At 53.5% G+C, this 21947-nt stretch overlaps 1 protein-coding gene across 1 annotated transcript; it reads left to right on the forward strand.

Moving 5' to 3' along the window:
- The first annotated feature begins 138 nt into the window (after positions 1-138).
- On the forward strand, positions 139-20792 carry MAP1S (microtubule associated protein 1S). Its single transcript, XM_053372449.1, has 7 exons — positions 139-319; positions 10465-10566; positions 12548-12630; positions 13186-13326; positions 14628-17802; positions 18284-18498; positions 20455-20792. The coding sequence occupies exons 1-7, from the start codon at positions 157-159 to the stop codon at positions 20608-20610; spliced, it is 4035 nt and encodes a 1344-aa protein (XP_053228424.1). The 5' UTR covers positions 139-156; the 3' UTR covers positions 20611-20792.
- Positions 20793-21947: the final 1155 nt, after the last annotated feature.

A 21947-nucleotide genomic window follows, 5' to 3' on the forward strand; every position in this document is an offset into this window, starting at 1 on the left:
TTCCGCGCATGCTCAGTGCAGCCCCGGGGCTCCCGCCGTCCCCGCCCCCGCCCCCAGGCCACGCCCCCGCGCTCCCCTCATTGGCGGGCGCTGGTGCGCGGGAGGCGCCTCCGAGGGTGGGGCGTCGGTGGGCGGGGCCAGCGGGCGCCTCACAAGATGGCGGCGGGAGCAGCGGCCGTTGGAGGAGGCGGCGGCGGCGGCGGAGGGGGAGCCCCCCTGGCGGCCCCCGCCGAGGCCCGCTTCTCCCTCGTGGTCGTCTTCGGCGCCGGCGGAGGACGAGGCGGGCTCCGCGCGGCGGTCCTGAGGGCCGTGCGAGACGGTGAGGGGGGAGCGGGGAGGGCCGGGAGGGGGGTCTCCCCTAAACCAAGGGGGGGTTCCATCAGATAAGTGGGCCTCCCTCCTGCTATGGATCCGAACTTGTGTGTTTAGTAGGATTTGTATTTATTTGTGTGTGTTTGTACGTTTGCTTTGTCTTCAGCCGTGTGTGTGTGTGTGTGTGTGTGTGTGTGTATAGGTCTACGTATGTAGGTATAGTATTCCACAAATGCATTTTGTGTCTCGGGAAGTATATGCATATACAGGAAGCAAAGCAATAGTGGATCATCATCATAGCAGTATGATTCTCGCTCCTCTCAGCATAGCACTGACACTCGCTCATTGGAAACGTTTTGACATTAAGGGTTGTATATCTAAAGTTAGCCACACAGGGAGAAGGAGGAAGAAGAGGAGGCCCCTGGGAAGAATGGAGGCCACTGACTTGGCCCATTTGAGTAGGACTGATTTGTTGGATGTAACTTAGTGTTTTGTTAAGTATTTATTGAATTTGTATCCTGGCATCTTAATCTGACTGGCAGCTTCAGCTTTCTTAAGCAGGTCAGCAGAAAAACTTACCTACTGCGTTGGTCTCCCACCTTTTTCTGCAAGGAGTGCATGGTTCACCCCCTCCTCCATTAATCCCTACAGCAACCCTCCTGGTAGCTGAAGAGGCTGAGACCGACCCAGGGTCCACCAGGGAGCTTCAGGATGGAGTGGGGATTTGAACCCTGGTCTTCCATTTTTGCCATTGCAAAAAGATGGTGCCTAGACATTCTCTTGCGGCAACCACAACCTCTGCTTAAGGTGCCCTTTGGAGGTTAGTTTATATATCTGAGTTTCTAACATTGCTGGCTGTGGTAACTTCAGAGCAGTTAAGAGTGCTGGACCAGGATGTGGAGACCACAGTTCAAATATCTGTTCAGCCTGAAACGATGACCTTGGCCCAGACACCCCTTCTCTCACCCTGACCTGCCTCACAGGGTTGTTGTGCGGATGAAAGGGGCAGGGCAAGAACTGTACCCATTGCCTTGCACTCCTTGGAGGGAGAAAGGGCTAGATATAGGAAGATGGGGAGCTGATTTCTATGGACCACATAAATCAGTATTGCCTGCACTGACTGGCAGCATTGGATCTCCAGGGATTCAGGCCAGGATCTTTCTCATCCATTCCTGCAGATGCCGCTGGGGCTTGAATGTGGGGCCTCCTGCTTCCAAGGCAGTCTCTCTGCTACTGAGCTCTGCCTTTATAAACCTAATGCAGAAGTCTACAAGCAAGATAAGATGAAAACAAAAAACAGAAGAGCAGCAGAAGGCCGTTCTGTTCAGATTTTTATTATGTCTTGTGCATAAGCTCTCCCTCTTTCTCTCTGTTTGAGATGGATTTTTATTTGCTTACAAAACAACCTCCTCCTCCCCAATTCATGTTAGGTAGCAAAGTTTTCCCAAGCAAGAGGCTTGCAGCAATCAAAAATGAAATTAATTGTATACTCATCATATGCTGTCAGAATGTGGGATTTGCCAGGCTAGACTGGCAAGTTGTGTGTGTTTTTGTTTTTAAATTAAAATACAGTGGTACCTCAGGTTAAGTACTTAATTCGTTCTGGAGGTCTCTTCTTAACCTGAAACCTGAAGCACCACTTTAGCTAATGGGCACTCCTGCTGCCGCTGCGCTGCCAGAGCACGATTTCTGTTCTCATCCTGAAGCAAAGTTCTTAACCCGAGGTACTATTTCTGGGTTAGCGGAGTCTGTAACCTGAAGTGTATGTAGCCTGTAGTGTATGTAACCCAAGGTACCACTGTAATTTCATGTAGGAAGGCAATTGTCCATCCAGGCTTAGCACAATTTCCGTATCATCTTGTTGGTTTTTCAAGAGCCTTCTTCCATATTGCCCATGTAAAAAAATAAGGTTGTCCTCTTGTGTTCCCGCTTGAGAGTAGGTCCCTTCGGGATTGGCGGAGCTTGCTTCCAAGTAAAAATAAGATGCGAGTGCGCAGCCACATGTGAATGTTACGTTGCTCCCTGTTGATGCTTCTTCCATTTTGAAAGCCTTTGATTTGAGCACTTTCCATTCAGGTCTCATTCCATGCAGCAAGGAGAACATACAGATGTTTGAGCATGAGTTGTGCTTGGATTTAAATACCTCAGAGGGCTTTGTAGGAGCGTTAAAACCCAGAGAGAGAGAGAGAGAGCAGCTTTTGTCAGTTTTCTCTTTTTTAAAAAAAGGAGTGTATATTTGGCTCCTAAGAAATACCACTTTTGGGGCTAAGAAGCTGTGTGTGTTTGCAAAGGGAGCAGGGCTGATTTGTGGCTTGGTTGAGGGAGCCGGGAAGAGAGCGAAGGAGCGGGGGCGAAATGGGGAGAGGAACCTGAAGCATGTGGGGTGGCTTGGTCTGGGGAGGGCTCTTGCGGGGAGTCAGGCCTGTTCAGCAATGGGTGGTGAGCTGTGGGGAAGGGGGCAGAGTGAGGACGGACGAGAACATGGCTCTAAAATCAGTGTTCCGGGTGTGTGGCACCCCCTTCAAAAGCACGAGACCTCCGGGCCACCCCCTGGCCCAGAAGGCAGAGCGAGCCTTCCCCATCTCTGTTGGGCCTTCTTCCTCTGCTCTGGAGCATACGGCACCTTAAACCTAGATGACGGTTGCCACAGAGGATCTAGGCACCATTCCTCCTGCCAATGACCCAGTGATGAGGAAAGCTTCACTGTGACTGCACACTCTCTGTTGTGTGAGGCTGCAGTGGTTCTGGGACCAGCACCACCCTTGTAAGCAGCTAAAAATTCAGAATGTGGCCCCTTTGACCCAAAAGACCGCCAGCCCCCACCCCCAGCTGGAGGGTTCCAGGCGAAGAAGTGTCATGCCCTTGTCACCGGAGTCACTCGAGTCTTTGCGATGGAGGCTGCGTCGCTGTGCCCTGGGGTTTAGGGGGGCAGAGTTCCAGTTGGCAAGTGAAACCCAAGCAGAGAGGCAAGTGCCATTTGAAGGATCCTGGCAGAATCCCGTCTCCTCCTCCTAATTGCCCTCTGAGAGCTAATTGCTCTTAATTGCTTCTGCTCTGCCTCGCCATACCTGCAGGGCCTGCGTTTTGTTCAAGGGTGTGGCCCAGCCTCTTCCGCAAGGTGCATTGTGAGGTGGGAGACAAGCACACCTGTTAGGAACACAGCTGGCTGCTGGGGTGAAGGCTCTGCTTGCCTCAGAGGCTCCGCATCGGGTCGCACGCAGGGATTGGGTCCCCGAGAAGCTCTGGCCATGGAGAGAAACGTTCCATTTGCCAGGGTTGTGCCCAGCTCAATTCTGCTCTGAAGAATGTGTTGGTGAAGGCTGTCTTTCTGAATTCAGAGCTATGTGAATGTAAGAAGAACCTGGGTGCAGCAGGGTCAGACCAAAGGGAGCCCATGCAGACAGCCCCCCAATGGGAAGCAGGACCAGAGTGCAGTGTGAGAAACTTAGATATATGTTAATTGCCAAATTAACCTCAGTTGCAGTCACCACAATGGAATGCCTGAGCGCCTTTTTTTGCAATGGGAATTATCATTCTTGTTATTCATTTAATTTCTGTATGGCTTTATATTTTAAAGAAATAATCTCAAAGTGGTTGACAAAACATTAAGACCATCAAATAAAACAATCCACAACAAAAGAAATTCAAGCTTCAAGGAAAATATTTCACATCCTTCCCTAGGTGACATTCTGCTTTCTTCATATTTTTTTACCTGCTTAATTGATAGAGCTGCCCCATAGCAGAAGTGCTCTAGGAAGGCAGTGTGGCGTAGTGCTGAGAATGTCAGACTAGGACCTGGGAGATCAGGGTTCAAATTCCCACTCTATCATGAAGCTCACGGGTTCCTTTGAGTCGGTCACAGCTTCCTAGCCTACCTCGCAGGGTCATTGTAGGGTTTAACTGAGGAGAGGGTGAACCATGGACTCTTTTCTCCAAAGTGGGATATAAATGCAGTAAATGAGCTCTTCTGCTGACCTGCTTAAGGAAGCTGGAGGGACTAGCCAGATGGAGATGTGAGTCTCCAACCTGGTGCCCAGAGATCTCCATGTGGTCACCATTGGACCCTCGCCAGTTGCAAAGCACACCTGATGCCTGGGCGATTTTTAATGCTGCCAACCTCATGTCCTCCCAGTGGCCAATCTGAGACTCCGCTTGGGAAGCAGGACCTGAGAGCCACAGCAACTATCCCCACTTGGGGATCCCAGGGACTTCCGTTCTGCTGCAGGCTGACTCGGATGTTGTGTAGTTTCTTTGCCTCATGCAATAGCAAATGCAGCTGGTTCAAGATTCTCTGCAGCCATGAGGTCTAGAACCTTGTTTTCTTCTCCTAAAGGAAAGCAGAGGCTCTTGAATCCTGGTGTTGGCTGGATGGCCAGGCCTGCCTTCTGGCTCTTCCTCCTCTCCTGCTGGCCCCGATCTAGAGGCTTCCTCATTCTGTGCAGGTTCAGGCTGATTTGGCTGGAGCCTTAAATGGGCAGAAGAAGCAGGCACCCCGTCCCCTCCTCTCTGCTCAGAGCAGGAGTTCTGGGCTGGCTCCAGGGGCCTTTCCTGGCAGCTGACTCCCCCGGGACTCTGGCAGAGGGCCATCTGGGCATCTGGCCGGTTGTGCGGCTGACTCAGGAGACGTTCCTGGAAGGGATGAGGCACTCTGGGTCGCCCGAGGGGCTGCTGGGAAGCACCACTGAGCTGCTGTGTCAGGATGCGTCACTTGAGGGACGGGGAGGAAGGCCGGAAGGCCAGTGAGAGTGAGTGGCTGGCTGAAGGTCACCCAGTGGGCTTTGAGGTGGCTTTGGGGATTCAAACCCTGGTCTCTCAGGTCTGACACCCTAACCACTACACCACACTGCTCTCCATGAGCCTGGACGCTGATGGGAATTGTACTCCAAAGCAGCTACAGGGAAAAGGTGCCCAAAGTGGACATTTGTATTTGGAGTCACTCTTCGCAACTGTGTGTGTTCAGTGAACAAGGATAACAACAATGGGTTTTGTGCTTTTCCTGTGGCAATATTTTTATGTGGCAAACCGCCCTGAGGTCTGCGGATGAAGAGCGGTATACAAATTTAATTTTTTTAAAATAAAAAATTGTTGTTCTAGGTCAGCAGGGTAGGAGGGAATCAGAGCTGGGGAAGTAGATTCCTTTGTTCTGTGGAAAATTTGTGGGCCTGCCCCCATTTCTTTTAACTGGAGTGGATCGTTGTTTTCCAAATCAGCATTTTAAAGAAAGAAGATTTTATTTAAACCTTTGACATGCCACTTTCTAGCTGTTCCAGCACCTATGGGGCCAGCTTTGTGCCTCCTCCAGCCTGGTCTGTTAATGATGGAGCACCCCTGGATTCCCATACTCAAGCCCTGCTTTTTGTTGGATAGAGAGCCTAGGCCCTAGGACTTCCTTTGCTCTCATTTTGAAGCCTGCAGAGCTGCTGCCAGTCAGGGCAGACTGCACTGAGCTGCACGAACCTAGAACTGAAGAGTTGGAAGTGTTCCCAAGGGTCATCTAGCTCAACTCCCTGCAATGCAGGGATTGCAACTAAAGCATTCCAGTGTAAGGCAACTCTCAATGTCCTTCAGGAAAGGGGGCAGAAAGAGACAAAAGGGTGCACCCCACCCCCATAGTTGGTTCAGCTATGTCCACCACCAGCATGTGGCCGCTGGCAGGTGTTCCTCAGGGAATGCGGCCTCTGTTTGAAAAAACCCTGCAGGGGCCACCTTGGCCTTCTCCGCTGCATTGCCAGGCTTCCTCTGACCGGACACCAAACAGGAAGCAGCTGCAGCTGACCTCTGAGATCACTGTGCTTTTTTCCCTTCCGCTTTTTGAAAAAGGAAAAGAGTCCTGGTTGGCGTGGAAGCGGAAGGGGGACGCTTCAAGAGAGCCTCAGACTCTTCTTCTTTTCCTTCTCCTCCTCCTCCTCTTCCTCGCTGTTAGGGATAGGACTGGTCATCCTTTGTCTCACTCTCCATTTTAAGAGCTCAGAGCTGCAAAAAAACTGCAGCTTTGATCCAGATGAGCCTCTGTAAGCAGCACCCATGTGAAACCCGATAATGGAGACGGGGCAGAAACATTGTGATGGTTTCAGCAGAAATGGGGGAGAGGGCACCCACCTGCAACTCAGGCCCCCCCTCTGATGGGTTGGAGGTGCTTTGAAGTCGGAGGCTCCTTGACCATAGGGGCTAAAGGCAGCAGCCTCCTGGGACAGTGCTTGTGGCGGAGGGTGGGTCTGTCTTAAGAACGCAAGAAGGGTCTGCTGGATCAGGCCAAAGGGGACCCTTCAATCCAGCATCCTCTCCTCAACAGAGGTCAGCCCAACGCCTCTTCCTGCAAACCCATAAGCAGGATCCGAGCACAAGAGCACTCTCCCCTCCTGTGGCTTCCAGCAACTGGTATGCCTCCAGTGCTCTTGCAGTTTTCAAATCATATTTGTAGTCGAATCATAGAACTGTAGAGTTGGAAGGGACCCTGAGGGTCATCTAGCTGAACCCCCTGCAAGGCAGGAATATGCAGCTGTCCCATGCGCCAGCGATCAAACCTGCAACCTTGGTGTCATCAGCACCATGCTCTGCAAACTCTGGATGTGCCTCTGCTAAAGCCAGACTCGCATGCCAAAAGGCTAACCTGGAAGGAAGGTGGGGTAAAAATCAGACCAGTGGGTCTCCGCTGTCTCCTGCTTTGTGAAGTGGGAGGCTGTGCTGGTTCCTTCCCTTCCCGTCTGCCAGCTGAGCTCTCTCTTCTGGCTGCTCTTGCAGCAGCTGCAGGCAACCTCCAGGAGGTTGAGAAACTGGGACATTTCCTGGGAACTTGAGCCGCTCCTCTTGCTGCGGATAATTGGGGGCCTTTGAGAGTTGGCGGAAACCTCTTTTTCCTGAACAGTTGCTTAATTTAAATACTGGCTGGTCAAAGGAGTATTTGCTAATAATTCTCTGAGCTGGTGGCTTTCTGACTCGCGGAAGCGGGTGTTGGAGGAACACGTACCCTGTCTCGTTGCCACGTAACCCTCTGCAATAAGCTTGCAAGACTTGTCTTTGCCCTCTGAAGTCAGCTTGCATAAGAGGGGACCCCGACCCCCCCCCCCCCGCATTGTAAGAGCGACTCTCGGAGAAGCTGGACATGGATTCCCCAGGCAGGGATTCTTTAATTGCAAGTCCTGCATTGCCGGAGGTTGTGCTAAATGACCCCCAGGGTCCCTTCCAACTCTACCATTCTATGATTCTAAGTTTGGTGGGCGCTTTTCCTGCTGCTGGCCATCATATTTCATATTTGATGAATTATTGTATTTTAATATTTTGCTGGAAGCCTCCCAGAGTGGCTTGGGAAACCCAGCCAGATGGGCGGGTCTTAAATAAATTATTATTATTATTATTATTATTATTATTATTATTATTATTATTCATGATTGCTGCTTGTGTAAGTCTTTATATCAGTGGTTTCCAACAGTGTTAGAAACTCAGATACTTAACTTAATTGCCAATATACCTTAAACCTATGTTACGGTCACCACAACGGAATGTCTAGGTTCCCCTCATAGGGTTTATTAACTTCATCATTATCATTTCTATAGCACTTTATATTTTAAAGAAAAAACCTTAAAGCGGTTAAGACATCAAATAAAACAATCCAGAATAAAACAAATTCAAGCATCAAGGAGAATATTTCACGTCCTCCTCTAAGTGACATTTGGCTCCCCCCATATTTATTTACCAACTTAATTCATAGAGCTGCCCCACAGCAGGAGGACTCTAGGAAGGCAGGGTGGTGTAGTGGTGAGAGCAATCAGAGTTTGAATCCCCACTCCCTCAGGAAACTCACTGGGCGACCTTGGAGTCTGTTGCAGCCTCTTCGCCTTCCTCGCAGGGTCATTGTAGGGATTAAGAGAGGAGTGGGGCGAACCATGGACTTCTGGGGGGAAAAGGTGAGAGATCATTGCCCTGAAGAAGCTCTTCTGCTGAGCTGCTGAAGAAAGCTGGAGATGTCATTTGTCAGTCTGGCGCCCAGTGACCTCCACGGGGTCCCAATTGGACCTGTGCTAATAGCACAACGTGCCTGGCACCTGGGGAATTTTGAACACTGGTTCCAAAACCCTTTGGGTCTACAAGATTCTCCCCTCGGCCACCTCCCCTACCCCATAAAAAGCATTATTCAGAGTAGCGGTTTCCAAACCACTGAGGAAGATTATGTGTACCCCAATAAAAGTATACAGTAACAATTGCACAGTTATTCAAAACTCAGTTAACTTCGTTTTAGTTTAATTCAAGAAGACTGAGGCACTGCTTTTCCAAGTTATTTAGCAGGGCTCTTTGCTACCACGCTCCGTAACTACTTCAGTGTTCAGAAAACTCTCTGCCATGGGGAGCTTGATGAAATGATCCCAGTTTCCCACTGTCACTTATCCGGAGTCTTAAATCACTACCTCCTGCTGCTGCCTCGCTGGGGAATCCCACAGCCCCCTTTGTGTGTGGGCTCCTCATTCTCAGTCTTTCCCAGCCTCCTTCAAACAGCAGCAGCGGCATTTCTGGTTCCCCCCACCCCCGTTTGGGATCTCGCTCTGTTGCTGCCTGCGCCCTCGGGAACCCCATGCTGGTGGCGCTGGGCTCTGCTCAGGCGGCAAGCAGCATGCAGCCGCAGTGAAGACGCGCAAACACCCACGTGCCGCGCCAGGCCAGTTTCTGAGAGCTGCAGTCTTGCATCTCAGCTGACACCACCTGCGCTGGTCTTATGTAAGCTAGCGGGTCATGGGGGGGGGAGGCATAAGAGGCATTTTGGGGCCTCAGTGCAAGCAAAGCAAAACTCGCCTCCTTGTTCTGCGGGCTGAATGAACTTGTGGTTTCTTGTGGCCGGTCCTTGATCTTCTCATCTTGCCTTGCTGCCGTAGGCGCTTTGGAGAGAGAGATCCTCTTTGCCGTTACGGCTGTCTCTTGCAAAACTGAGCTGATGTGATGTCTGTGCCATACAGGGAGGAAGCTGTTGGGATGTTTGCCGTCCGGTCCCTGTGAGGGAAGGGGGAGCTGTCAGCTCCGGTCAGTAGCTAAACACATGGGGGATATGGTATTATTGTATTTTAATCTTTTGTTGGAAGCCGCCCAGAGTGGCTGGGGAAACCCAGCCAGATTGGGGGGGTATAAATAGTAAATTATTATTATTACTACAGTGAACCCTCCAGATCTGAACTTGATTCGTCCTCAGGGTCCATACTAACCCTGAAAAGTCCATATCCGGAGACGCTACTTCTGTGCATGTGTGCATGGCGAAACCTGGAAGCATACACTTCTGGGTTTGCCGCATTCGTAACTTGAAATTGCATTACCTGAAGGTAACATAACCCGAGCTACCACGTTGTTGTTGTTGTTGTTTATTATCATGGAGCAGCAAGAGTAGTTCTCCGGTGGCGGAGAAGAGATCCCAGGAGGTGGAAGCCAAGGCGCCCGAAAAGCAGCAGAGGAGTAAAAATTGGGGGAAGGAGCAGTGATAGAACCTCAAGATACATGAGCTAATTTCCAAATGGTACATTAGACCTCAGTTGCAGTCGCCACAATGGAAGGCCTGAGCGCCTTTTTTTGCAATGGGAATTATTATTCATTTTGTTCATTTAATTTCTGTATGGCTTTATATTTTAAAGAAATAATCTCAAAGTGGTTGACAACATATTAGACCACCAAATAAAACAATCCAGAATAAAACAAATTCTAGCATCAAGGAGAGTATTTCAGGTCCTTCTCTAAGTGACATTTGTCTTTCTCCATATTTACTTACCAACTTAATTTATAGAGCTGCCCCATAGCAGAAGTGCTCTAGGGAGCAAGTGGGTGTAGTGGTTAGAGTGTTGGACGAGGACCTGGGAGATCAGGGTTCGAGTCCCCACTCCGTCATGAAGCTCACTTGGTGACCTTGGAGTCAGTCATGGCCTCTTCACCTACCTCAGAGGGCCGTTGTAGGAATTAACAGAGGGGGGAGTGAACCATGGAGTCCTTGGGCAAAATGGTGGGAGATAAATGCAGTAAACAAGTTCTCCTGCTCATAATTCTGGAGGGACCAGCCAGAGGGAGCACATTGGCGGCCACCTTCCCTGGCTCTTGGGGGCCAAGGGCTCCAGCTGCAGTGGCCCTCCCAGGCTTGGCAGTCTGCTTAGCACCACTGTTTCTCTCCCTCCCTCTCTCCTCCAGGGATCCGTTCTTGGGACATCGACTTGACTGCCTGCAACCTTGACCAGCAGCTGAAGCTCTTTGTCTCCCGCCACTCAGCCACCTTCTCCGATATTGTGAAAGGTAAGGAGGTAGCAGAGGCGCCATCCCTCTGACAATGTGGACTAGGGCCTCCCCACCTGCCAATGCCCTCCCTGCTCTTGGGCAGGCAAGCGTGTCGACAGCAGGCTCAGCTGGTCCTTGTGGGCATCTCACCCCTCCAAGAATGAGCCGGCTGTGTCCTCAGATTACTCTGCCCACCCACTCCGCCCGATGTTGAACTAACGTTGGAATGCTGGGCCAGGGAGGCTGCAGGAGCCACTGGGAAGCACCTGCTCCCTTCTTGGTCCGCAGGGCAAGAGCGTCCGCCTCCTTTCTCCTTCTGTGCAGGAGGAAGGCAAACCTTGTTTTTCTCCTGCACTGGAGACACAGTGGCCCTTGCTCGCAGGGCAAGGCTCAGGTATCAGGGTCAGAAAGTCAGATATATAAGCTGATCGTCAAATGGCACCTTAAACTGTTGCCACCACAGAACGTTTACCATTATTTTTCATTTCATTTTTATGTCGCTTCATATTTTAAAGAAAAAATCTCTGCCTGGGTGTGGAGGCCCCTCAAGTTGCCCAGCATCACCCTCAGGGCCTGCTCCTTTGGCTGCCCCTGGTATTTTGTCCATCAAAAGGGAGCCAGCGGCTTCTCAGCCGAGCGCCCAGCACCCTGATGGGACAGTTTAATGTTTTTGGAGCTCCCAGCTGGGGTAATCGCCAGAAATCTGAGGGCTCCAGTTCCACTCTGAGTTGCAGCCACTTGGTTGTCGTCAGTCTGTCTCGAGAGACCGTGGAGTGTGTCTCTGGGGGTCCAACAGCTGCATGAGCAGCACTGAAGGGACCTTTCCGAGGCACAAGCCTGGCCCATGTGTTTGGGGGTCCAGACAAGACCCCCATCTCGGCCCAGCTGACGGTGTCCAAAGGAAGGCAGAGCAAGACATGGGGCACCAGCTTGGCTGCAGGAGTTGCCGGAAGGAGACGTACAAGGTGCCCCCCCAGCCGTCTTTGGGACTCCATTCCGGATTTGTGTAGGGTTTGCTCCTGAGCCCTTTCTTCTCCTGAGGATACCCTGCAAGGTAGCAGAGATTCAGGATCAGAGTTTTGCTTCTCTGAGATGGACTCCCTTCCCTGGTGCACAAGCCCCACCTGCGGTTCCAGCCACTGCCACCCCACAAATTGATTGCTCGCCTCAAGCAGCCTTAAAATGGGCCCAGGGCCATTTTAAACTCCTCTTAATAGTTGTGCTGTGACCTTTGTGGGATCGGCGGCTGGTGAGACTCCCGGTCAGACAAACCCTCTTCAGGTGCCTTCGGGTTTCTTGAAGCCTCTCGGCCAGAGATCTCACAGGATAGGGAGGAGGAAGAGAGAGAATCCAGCACCCGCCTTGCTGGAATCTGGCAGTGCTGCACTGCCACCTTCTGGGCGGATGGAGCCTTGCAGTGGGGAGCCCTCCCCTCCAGAACCGCTGCTTTCTTCGCCATTAAACATCAGGGGAAACTTTCTGAGGGTGAGGACTGTTCAGTAGCGGGATGGACCCCTCCCTGGAGATGTGGTGTATTCTCCTTCAAGATATCTGTCCTGGGTGCTATAACTGAGATTCCTGCATTGCAGAGGGTTGGGCTAGATGGCCCTCGGGACCCTTCCAACCCCCTACAATGTAAAGGCAAATCATATATATATCCCATTATGCACACACACAGATTCAAATGTTACAATGCAGCTTTGTCAACTGCCCTAATATCACAGAATGATCACTCCGATCCTCATTCCCACATCTCTGTCATGTTGGCTCGCCCAATATGCTAAATAAGAACCCAACTGCAAATTGTATTGCTAGGGTTCATTTGGAAAGGCATTGAGAGCCAGGCTGTCTCTATCATAATGCTGCTATGTGAATCTGTGATGCCTTGCAGGAGGTTGGGCTAGATGGCCCTTGGGGGTCCCTTCCAGTGCCACGACACTGTGGTCCTTCTACCCTGGAGCCTCCCTTTCAACTCTGTCGCCTTGTTTTCCCTCCCCAGGTCAGCGGGCTCTGCACCATCGTGGAGAACTCCTGGAGACGCTGGTGCTGCTGAACCCTTCCGACAAGTCCATCTGCAATGAGGCGAGTTGCCAGAACATGCAGCTTGAGGGCAGAAGGCTCTTGGGCTTGGGTCCTGCTTACGCTTTCTTCCCCTTGACCACTGTGAGCTCGATGGGGCCCCTTTGACCTGATCCAGCAGCCAGGCTTTTGTGGAACCTCCAGGTCCAGAGGCAGTCTATCTGGATCCCTGGGTTCTTAAGAGGGTATTTGGCCATTGCACGAAGAGGACGGTGGGCCCCCTTTGGGTGAATTGGAGAGCCCAACTCCAGAGAACATGAATGGGTAAAATCCTGCTTCTGAAACGGGTCTTGGGGCCTGCATGGTACACCCACGCCAGCTTTGCATGGCACTGGAGGGTCCGTGGACTGTTCCCAGGGCCTGGAAATAGGAAAACCCAACAAGGCTCTAGAGTCTTTTCTGGCACTGCAGGGGGTTGGACTGGATGACTCTCAGGGTCCCTTCCAACTCTACAATTCTGTGGTTCTGTTGACAGAGGGTTGGCTGGAAATAAGCCCCAAGAGGCTGGAAATCTGAGGGCCTTCCCTCCGAGGCCTGACTTTCTCTCTCACCCTGCAGCTCTGCAACCTGGTCACGGACCCTTCGCGCCACAAGCTGCTGATCTTTGCTGGGCCCTGCATCGAGGAGACGGGGGAGCTGGTCCTGCAGACAGGCACGTTCTCCTTGCGAGACTTCATCCAGATCTTCGCCGACAAAGAGGTACGTCTCCCCAGCAGCAGCCTGGAGCAGCAGGGAGGAGTTAGCCGGTGATGCTGAATGGGATGGGGTGGCAAAAGCGGGAAGGGGCTGGCAAAGACCCTCCTCTAAATGAATCCTTCCAAACTGGGTAGGAAGCAGTTGGTGTGGAGGCTGTTACTCTGGCCAGACAGCTGAAGACCAGAGAAGAAGAAGGATGCTCTGGGCCTCATTTTACTTCCTTTTTCGTTAGAAGTACTGTAACTATACAACCTTTAGAAGACTTCTGAAGTTTCTACTTTTAATGTTTTCTTATGCCTTTGTGTATGCTGGAAGCCACCCAGAGTGGCTGGGGCAACCCAGTCATCATTAAGTTGTGATGTTAATCGTTGTTGTTGTTGTTGTAGGTTGTGATGTTAATAGTCGTTGTTGTTGTTGTAGGTTGTGATGTTAATAGTTGTTGTTGTTATACCACCATGTCCATCTGGCTGGGTTTCCACAGCCACTCTGGGCAGCTCCCAGCAGAATAGTAAAAACATGGTAAAACATTAAAAACCTTCCTATACAGGGCTGCCTTCGGATGTCTTCTAAAAGTCAAATAGTTGTTTATTTCCTTGACATCTAATGGGAGGGCGTTCCACAGGGTGGGCACCAAACGGAGAAGGCCTGGTTCCTTGTAACATCACTTCTCGCAGTGAGGGAACCAGCAGAAGACCTTGGAGGAGGACCTAGTGTCCGGACTGAATGATGGGGGTAGAGACGCTACTGGAAGGGGCAAGGTGTTTATTCCAATGTGGGAATTCACCAATAGAAGAGCTGAAAGGAGAAAGATTTTGGAAGACTTTCTGGGTGACTCTTCCGACTGGAAAAGGAACCCCAAATGATTGGCTTGCTTTATTTATTTATTTATTTATTTAACCCCACCCATCTGCCTGGGTTTCCCCAGCCACTCTGGGTGGATTCCAGCACATATAAAAATTGTAACAAAACATCAACCATTAAAAACTTCCCTGTATAGGGCTGCCTTCAGATGTCTTCAAAATTTTCATGGTTGTTCAGCTGCCGTTTGATGGGAGGTGGCTCCCTGTTGCTTCACATAATTGCAATGAGGGAACCCCCAGAAAACCCTGAGAGCTGGACCTCTGTGTCCAGGGTGGACATTTGGGATGGAGACACTCCTTCAGGTATGCAGGGCGGAAGCACCAACACTTTGAATTGTTCTCGGAAGCGTATTGGGAGCGAGTGAAGATCCTTTAGTACCAGTGTTATGTGGTCACTACAGTATATGGTGCATAGTGCACTGACACCTCTCTCTCTTTTGCCAGGTTGGGGAGTTGCTCAGCTCTGCAGACCCATCTGCCAGGACCAGCCTGACGGTCATTTGCCCGGACTTTGGGGAATGGAAAGCTTCCCGGCTGGGTCAGCACAACCTGTTGGACTTCATTGACCTGCGCTTCAACCCGGGCCCCGTGCTGCCCGAGATGGAGGGCCTGCAGGAGTTCCTGGAGTACCTCTCAGAGTCGCTGGACCCCCCGTCGCCCTTTGACCTCCTGGAGCCACCCAGCACCGTCGGCTTCCTGAAGCTGTCCCGCCCCTGCTGCTATATCTTCCCTGGCGGCAGGGGTGACTCGGCCTTCTTTGCTGTCAACGGCTTCAACATCCTGGTCAATGGTGGCTCCAACCCCCGCTCGTCCTTCTGGAAGCTGGTGTGCCACCTCGACCGCATCGACTCCATCTTGGTGACGCACGTGGGCACTGACAGCCTACCCGGCGTCAACAGCCTGCTGCAGAGGAAGCTGGCCGAGATGGAAGAGGATCCCTCCTCGCAGGGCTCGCCAAACGAGGACTCGGTGAAGAACCTCATCTCCCCAGAGCTGGGCGTCGTCTTCCTCAACGCCTCCGAGAAGCTTAAGACCATTGCCGGTGACTCGGGCGTCCTGAAGAGCTGTGATGAGGCCAGCTTGGCGCTCCACTACCTGGACAAGCTGGGCATCCAGCCCAGCCCACTCTGCAGGGACAGCGGCCCCAAGGTGGAGCCCACTGTCCTCTTCCAGAAGATGGGCGTCGGGCGCTTAGATATGTACATCCTGAACCCGGTGAAAGGCAGCAAGGAGCTGGAGGTCCTGATGCAGCACTGGTGCGGCAACGGCTGCCCCCAGGGGCTGGAGCTGCCCCTGCACTGCGTGACCTCCATCTGTGCCCTCCTGGTCTGGCACCCCGTCAGCCCCACAGAGAAGATCGTCCGGGTCTTGTTCCCCGGCTGCACGCCCCAGAGCAAGATCCTGGAGGGGCTGGAGAAGGTCCGGCACTTGGAGTTCCTCAAACATCCGGTGGTCACCCAGAAGGACCTGGAGCCAGGGTCCTCCTTGGGCAGCACCCCACAAAGCCAGCAGAAGAGGACCACCAGCCAGGAGAGCCTCAAGTCTGGCTCCAGGCTGAGCCTCCCAGAGCCCAAGGAAAGGAGGGAGGCAAAGGCGGCCGGCCCCAGAGAGCGCCCCCTGGCGCCCAGCGAGACCTCAAAGGGCAGCCTGGAGGAGGAGCAGGCCAAGGAGACTCGTACCAAGGGGGAGCCGTCTTCTGCTGTGAGGCCCAAGCAGCTGAAGGAGAAGCCGGTGGCCAAGAAGGACACAAAAAAACCATTGCCAAAGAATGACGCTGCCCCCCCAGGAAAGGTGCCCAAACGGGAGGTGAAGGTGGATCCCCCCAGGAGGGAGACGGCGGCCAAGAAGGAGGCGAAGGCAGAGGAGAAGGCAGCAGTGAGGCAGCCGAGTCGGGAGCTGAGGAGGTCAGCCAGCGCGGAAGCCAAGAGGCCCCCCACCAAGATGGGCAGCTTCAAGAAGACCCTCCCCAGCCTCAAGAAGGAGGCGGAGAAGCCGAAAGCCCAGCCTTTGAAAGAGGCTCCTCTCAAGATGCCCAGCGGCACCAAGGGGGCAGCAGGTGGCTTCTCAGACGGGTCCAAGTTGTCAACGGAGAATGGGGCGAGGGAGGACTCTCAGCCAGAGGTCCTGGGGGCTGAGTCGACAGACGAGGGCATCACTACAGCGGAGAGCGAGCTGGAGCCATCGCCGCTGGAGTATCCCGGGAACGGGGTGCTGGCGGCCCAGAACGGCCTGTGCACGGGGGGAGACCCTGAGAGCCCCCAGCCCTTCCGGCACCTGGAGGCCAGCTCTCCGCTGAGGGGTGCAGGCCCCCCATCGCCACTGGCTAAGACCCCCAAGAGTGAGCGGAGCGTCAACTTTGAGCAGACCCCCACGGGCACGCAGGCAGGGCTCCACCCCGAGGGCGAGGAGGCTTGGGGCAGCTCCGAAGAGAAGACCCTGGAAATGATGTCTCCGGCCACCTCAGGCCCGGCCAGCGCCAGGCACACTCCTTTCCACCAGTCCCCCGTCGAGGACATCGTCATGGCCGAGGAGCCGGCGGCCCTGACCAACTCCTGGCGCCCGGACGGCTCTGCCACCGGGCTCCGTGTTTCGCGGGACAACTCCAGCTCCTCGCAGGAGAAGCCGTCGGGATGCCTGTCCCCCGGCCTCTTCCGCGATGACCTCCCGGACGTCTCGCCCACCATCACCACGCCCTCACTGCCGGCCGAAGTGGGCTCGCCGCACTCCACCGAGGTGGATGAGTCCCTCTCCATGTCCTTCGAGCAGGTCTTGCCACCGGTCAGCGAGTTCCAGGAGGAAGCAGAGAACGTCCGCCCGGGGGGACTCACCCCAGAGCCGGATGTGGGCAAAGGTGGCCTATCCTTGCCCGTCCGGCCCTGCCACCCGCATCACGCCCAGCGCTTGGACGGCCACTCCCTGGCACGGCACGCCCGCCGCTCTGACTCGCCCCATGATGTGGACCTCTGCCTGGTGTCCCCGTGCGAGTTTGAGCACCCCAAGTCGGAGCGCTCGCCCTCAGCCAACTTCAGCCCCCGGGACATGTCGAACAGCAGTGACTTCTCCCAGGAGCTGACCAAGCCGCTGGTGGGCCAGCGAAAGGGCCCGCGGAGCCGCAAGCCCTACCCCCTGGCCGACGAGACCCCTCCCACGTCACTCAGCGAGTCGCTGCCCACCCTCTCGGACTCTGACATCCCGCCCGCCACGGAAGAGTGCCCTTCCATCACGGCGGACGGCGGGCTGGACTCGGACGACGACCCTGAGAGCCTGGTGCGGGCTCGCGACCCTCTTCCGGCCGCCCTGAAGGACCCCCTCCCGCTCCCCGCTCAGCCGGGCATCTGCATGGTGGACCCTGACCGAGAAGGGGCGGCCAAGGGCAAGAGGCCGGCGACCCGGGTGGGCTCCGCCCCACCCAAAGCAGACTCAGCCCCCAGAGGCGCGGCCCACAACAGCAGCCGCATCAAGCCTTCCTCGGCCAGCGTTGGGGAGAGAGCCCGGGCGCCCGCTCTGAGCCGAAGTGAGTCGGCTGCCTCCCGTGCCAGTGGGGACCACCGGGCATCCCTTGGACAGCGGCCAGCAAGTAGCAGGCCGTCCTTGGGGGCAGGCAGAGCATGCCCTGCAGGTAAGATGGGGAAGGGACGGGAAGGGACGGAAGGATGGATGGATCTCATCAGCCCCAAGCACAGTGCCAGGAGGGTGCCCGGATCAGGCCTTGTCCAGATAAACAGGGAGGCAGGTTTTATCTCCACCCAAATTGTTTTGAATCTGTGTACTTCAGATGAGGAGCCAAACAGGCTGCCTGGTCTCTTGGGTGGTTCTCAATCTCAATGTTCTCTGCAAGTGCCTAGCAGCACCTCAGCGTTTTGGACCTTGTGGAGCCCCAGAGCGGCCATCTCCCTTTATGTGCTCCATGTTGTGATGCACATGGGCAGCAGAGAAGAAAAGTCCTTTTTCCCGTGTGCAAATAGCTGGGTTAAATTCTGATTTTGCAGCCGTTCCTTTGTGTTTGTGCTGCATCGTGGAGGGGGTGGGGCATCCAGCCGGCGTCTCCCCTCCATGCCCATCTTGCAGCCAACGCTCCCCATTTTTCTCCCGTCCCCCAGGTGCCAGGCCCAGTTCCGTGCGGCCCCCCGTCTACCTGGAGCTGGCCTACATCCCGGGCTCAGCGAGTGCCCAGTGGGTGGACGAGGACTTCTTCCGCCACATCCGGTCGCAGTGCTACGTCATCAGCGGCGAGGACCACATCAAGGAGGGCGTCATGCGAAGGATTTTGGACGCCCTCCTGGCCGGGAAGCAGCACTGGGCACATGACACCCAGGTGGGCAGGGTGGGCGGGGCCAGTGGGTTGCTTGCCATAGCCCATCTCGGGGCTTGGAGATCCCGCTGGGGTCTTGTGCTGCCGGCCAGGAACCTCCCTGGGATCGAGGCCCTCCTATGCCGAGGATGCTCTCTAGCAGGACTCCAGGGTGGCATTCAGTGGCAGGGTGAGAGAATGGGTAACATGGCAAGCAGGGGGCCAGGAGGCAGCTAGGCACTGCCTGCCCCTTCGTGGTCTCCAGGGGGAGAGCGGCTGCCTTCTCTTTTTGTTTTTCTCCTGTGGTGGATACACAGTGACTTTTGCTTGCTGGGCAAAGCTCAGGATTAGGGTTAGAAACTCAGAAATATAAGCGAATTGCCAAATGGCACCTTAAACTGAGGTGGTGCTTCTACCACACTCCTTTTTTTTACCAGTGAAAATTATTATTATGTCGTTTTTCATTTCTGTATCACTTTATATTTTAAAGAAAAAACCTAAAAGCGCTTTACAACTAGGGCTGGGCGATAATCTGGTTTTCAACATCGGGAGACATCACCAGCTAAACATCACAATATACTGATAGATCACAATGTCTGAAATAAGGATGGAGCTGGCTTCACGGGTTTTTCTACATTGTGATTTTTGTGTAGCAGATGCACACAAGATTCACAATATATTGCCAGGTCAAAAATTATGAAACCAATAACACAGTATGGACTTGAAACGAGTTTTGGACGATCTGTCAATATATAGGTAAAGGTAAAGGGACCCCTGACCATTAGGTCCAGTCGTGGCCGACTCTGGTGGTGCTCATCTCGCTTTACTTGCCGAGGGAGCCGGTGTACAGCATCCGGGTCATGTGGCCAGCATGACTAAGCCACTTCTGGCGAACCAGAGCAGCGCACGGAAATGCCGTTTACCTTCCCGCCGGAGCGGTACCTATTTATCTACTTGCACTTTGATGTGCTTTCGAACTGCTAGGTTGGCAGGAGCAGGGACCGAGCAACGGGAGCTCACCCCGTTGTGAGGATTCGAACCGCCAACCTGATTGGCAAGTCCTAGGCTCTCTGGTTTAACCCACAGCGCCACCCGTGTCCCTATGTCAATTTATTGGCCAGCCCTATTTACAACACATTGAATCATAAAATAAAACAACCCAGAATAAAATAAATTCAAGCATCAGGGAAATATTTCACATCTCTGAGGGAAATTTTGCTTTACCAATATTTATTTACTGACTTAATTTATAGAGCTGCCCCATAGCAGAAGGACTCTAGGAAGGCAGTGCGTTGTGGTGGTGAAGAGTGTCGGGATGAGGATGTGGGAGATGAGGGTTCGAATCCCCACTCCATCATGCAGCTGCGACTGACCTTTGAGTCAGTCACAGCCTGTTCACCTACCTCACAGGGTCATTGTAGAGATTAACAGACGAGGGGGGTGAACCATGGGCTCCCTGGGATAGAAATGCAAGAAATAAGCTCTTCTGCTAACCTGCTTAAGAAAGCCAGAGGGGCCAGCCAGGTGGAGATGTCGGTCGCCAGCCAGTGCCCAGAGATCTTTGCAGGGTCGCACGTGAGGTGGGATTTGAAGCCTGTTCTCCCAGCTCGTACTCTGACATTTTCACCCCTCACTGCCTTCCTAGAGCACTTCTGCTATGGGGCAGCTCTATAAATTAAGCAGGTAGATAAATACAGGGAAAGCAAAATGTCCTTGAGAGAAGGATCTGTAATATTTCCCTTGAAGCTTGAATTGGCTTCATTCTGCACTGGTGCCTGGCAGATTTCCAGCACTGCTCCCTCCCAGCTATGTTGAGGTCTAGAACCTTAGGCTTGCACACAAAAGCCGATGGTTGGCAACTTCTGCATTGTTGCCTTGGGAGGGTGGTTTAGTGTTTGAAGCCGCCTTGCCGAGAGGGAGGGCAAAACTCCTGTGGCCAACGGACGCTCACCCTCTTCCTTCCTTCCTCCTCCCCGCCAGGTGACCCTGATCCCCACCTTTGACTCCCTGGTGATGCATGAGTGGTACGCAGAGACGCTGGAGCGGCAGCAGGCGCTGGGCGTCACCGTCCTGGGCAGCAACAGCATGGTGGCCATGCAGGATGAGACCTTCCCAGCCTGCAAAGTGGAGTTCTGAAGCCTCCCTCTCCCCCTTGGGGCACGTCTGTGGGGGGAATGGGAGACGAGAGGGACCTCTGTGGGTACTGGGGGGCAGGGGTAGAGACTCCCCACCCCACACTAAGACACTTCCAAAGCCCCCCAGCAAACCTTACCCACACTGCTCTGTCTCTGGTCTGTTTGCATGTTTCGCCCCTTCACCCCCCGAGCTTCTAACCCTGGTCAAGCGCAGAGATTGAGGATTTGGGGAGCTGTGGTGTTTGGCCAGCAGCCCCACCCCAAAAGGCCCATGGCCAGGCATTCCTGGCCTGGGGTGGAGGGTCGGGTCTGCTCTGACAAGGGGTCCCTCCTCAAAAATCTGCCTGGAGGGGGTCCGTTTACCTGCAGGACCCTTTTTTAAAAAGAAAAACTTTTTTTTTAAAGAGTGAAACAGGGTCTTTGGGGGCGGTGTGTGTGTCTGCTTATTTTAAGAGGCAGCTCCGATTCCCCAGTTTGGGGTCCTGGCAGGGAGCTGTTTATTTCCACTGGGGGGGGGTGCTTGGCTTTCTGAGGTCGCTCCCTGCAACATCGCCCCCCTTCCCTTAAAAATATCCCATCTCCTCCTTGGGGCCGACTCTCCATCCCACCCTTTTAAAATCTGGTTGGGCCCATAGCCGATGCTTCCTCTTGGGGGGTCCGGAGCCAAAATTCCCCCTGGAATTGATCTCTCTCTCTCTCTTGGAGATCCCCTTTCCCCTACCCCCCTCAAAACACCCCCCAATTTCTTCTACCTCTTTATGTTGAATGCCAGCAGTGTGTTGTGTTGCGTTTCATCCCGAGGCCTGTCTTGGTCATCCTGGGATGCTTTAATCCACAAAGACTATTCTGTAAAATCCAGCCAAAGCACACCCCTTTCCAAAATACCACCTCCCCTCCCCTAAAAATACCACCTCCCTTTTTCTCACCCCCTTAATGTTTGAAGGAGCACCAGGGTGGGGTGGCAGAACGTGCCCCCTCTCCCCTTGCAAAATGTGACACTAAACTTATGTTTCTTTTTTTTTTAAGGAAGGAAAAGGTGCGGGTTCTCCACCCCCCTTTAAATGTGCATTTTTTTCTATAAAAAATACAAAAAGGCAAACAAAAAACAACCATATACAAAACAGTTAATGTATTGAAAGTTTTTTTTCCTCTCCCCCTCATAATTTATAGGATCACTTTTACATCTTCCTGGCTGGGCGCAGCAGCAGGTGGGAGTCAAGGGGCGCAGCGTAGAAGAAGGAAACCCCCTTTTCCCCTCCCGTCTTCCTGCCCCCCAACCAGGACAGGCACTGTGTTCGAGTCCTGTGTGGTGTGTGTTTAGGACGGTCTTCACCAACC

The sequence above is a fragment of the Podarcis raffonei genome, chromosome 18, assembly GCF_027172205.1.
Source record: "Podarcis raffonei isolate rPodRaf1 chromosome 18, rPodRaf1.pri, whole genome shotgun sequence".
NCBI classification, from domain to species: Eukaryota; Metazoa; Chordata; class Lepidosauria; order Squamata; family Lacertidae; genus Podarcis; species Podarcis raffonei.

Excerpts from the sequence above, each read along its gene's own strand:
- MAP1S (XM_053372449.1), top strand. The coding sequence starts at position 157 with ATGGCGGCGGGAGCAGCGGCCGTTGGAGGAGGCGGCGGCGGCGGCGGA. Across the intron at positions 10,567-12,547 it reads CTTCTCCGATATTGTGAAAG|GTCAGCGGGCTCTGCACCAT; the intron begins GTAAGGAGGTAG and ends TTCCCTCCCCAG. Across the intron at positions 17,803-18,283 it reads AGGCAGAGCATGCCCTGCAG|GTGCCAGGCCCAGTTCCGTG; the intron begins GTAAGATGGGGA and ends CCCGTCCCCCAG.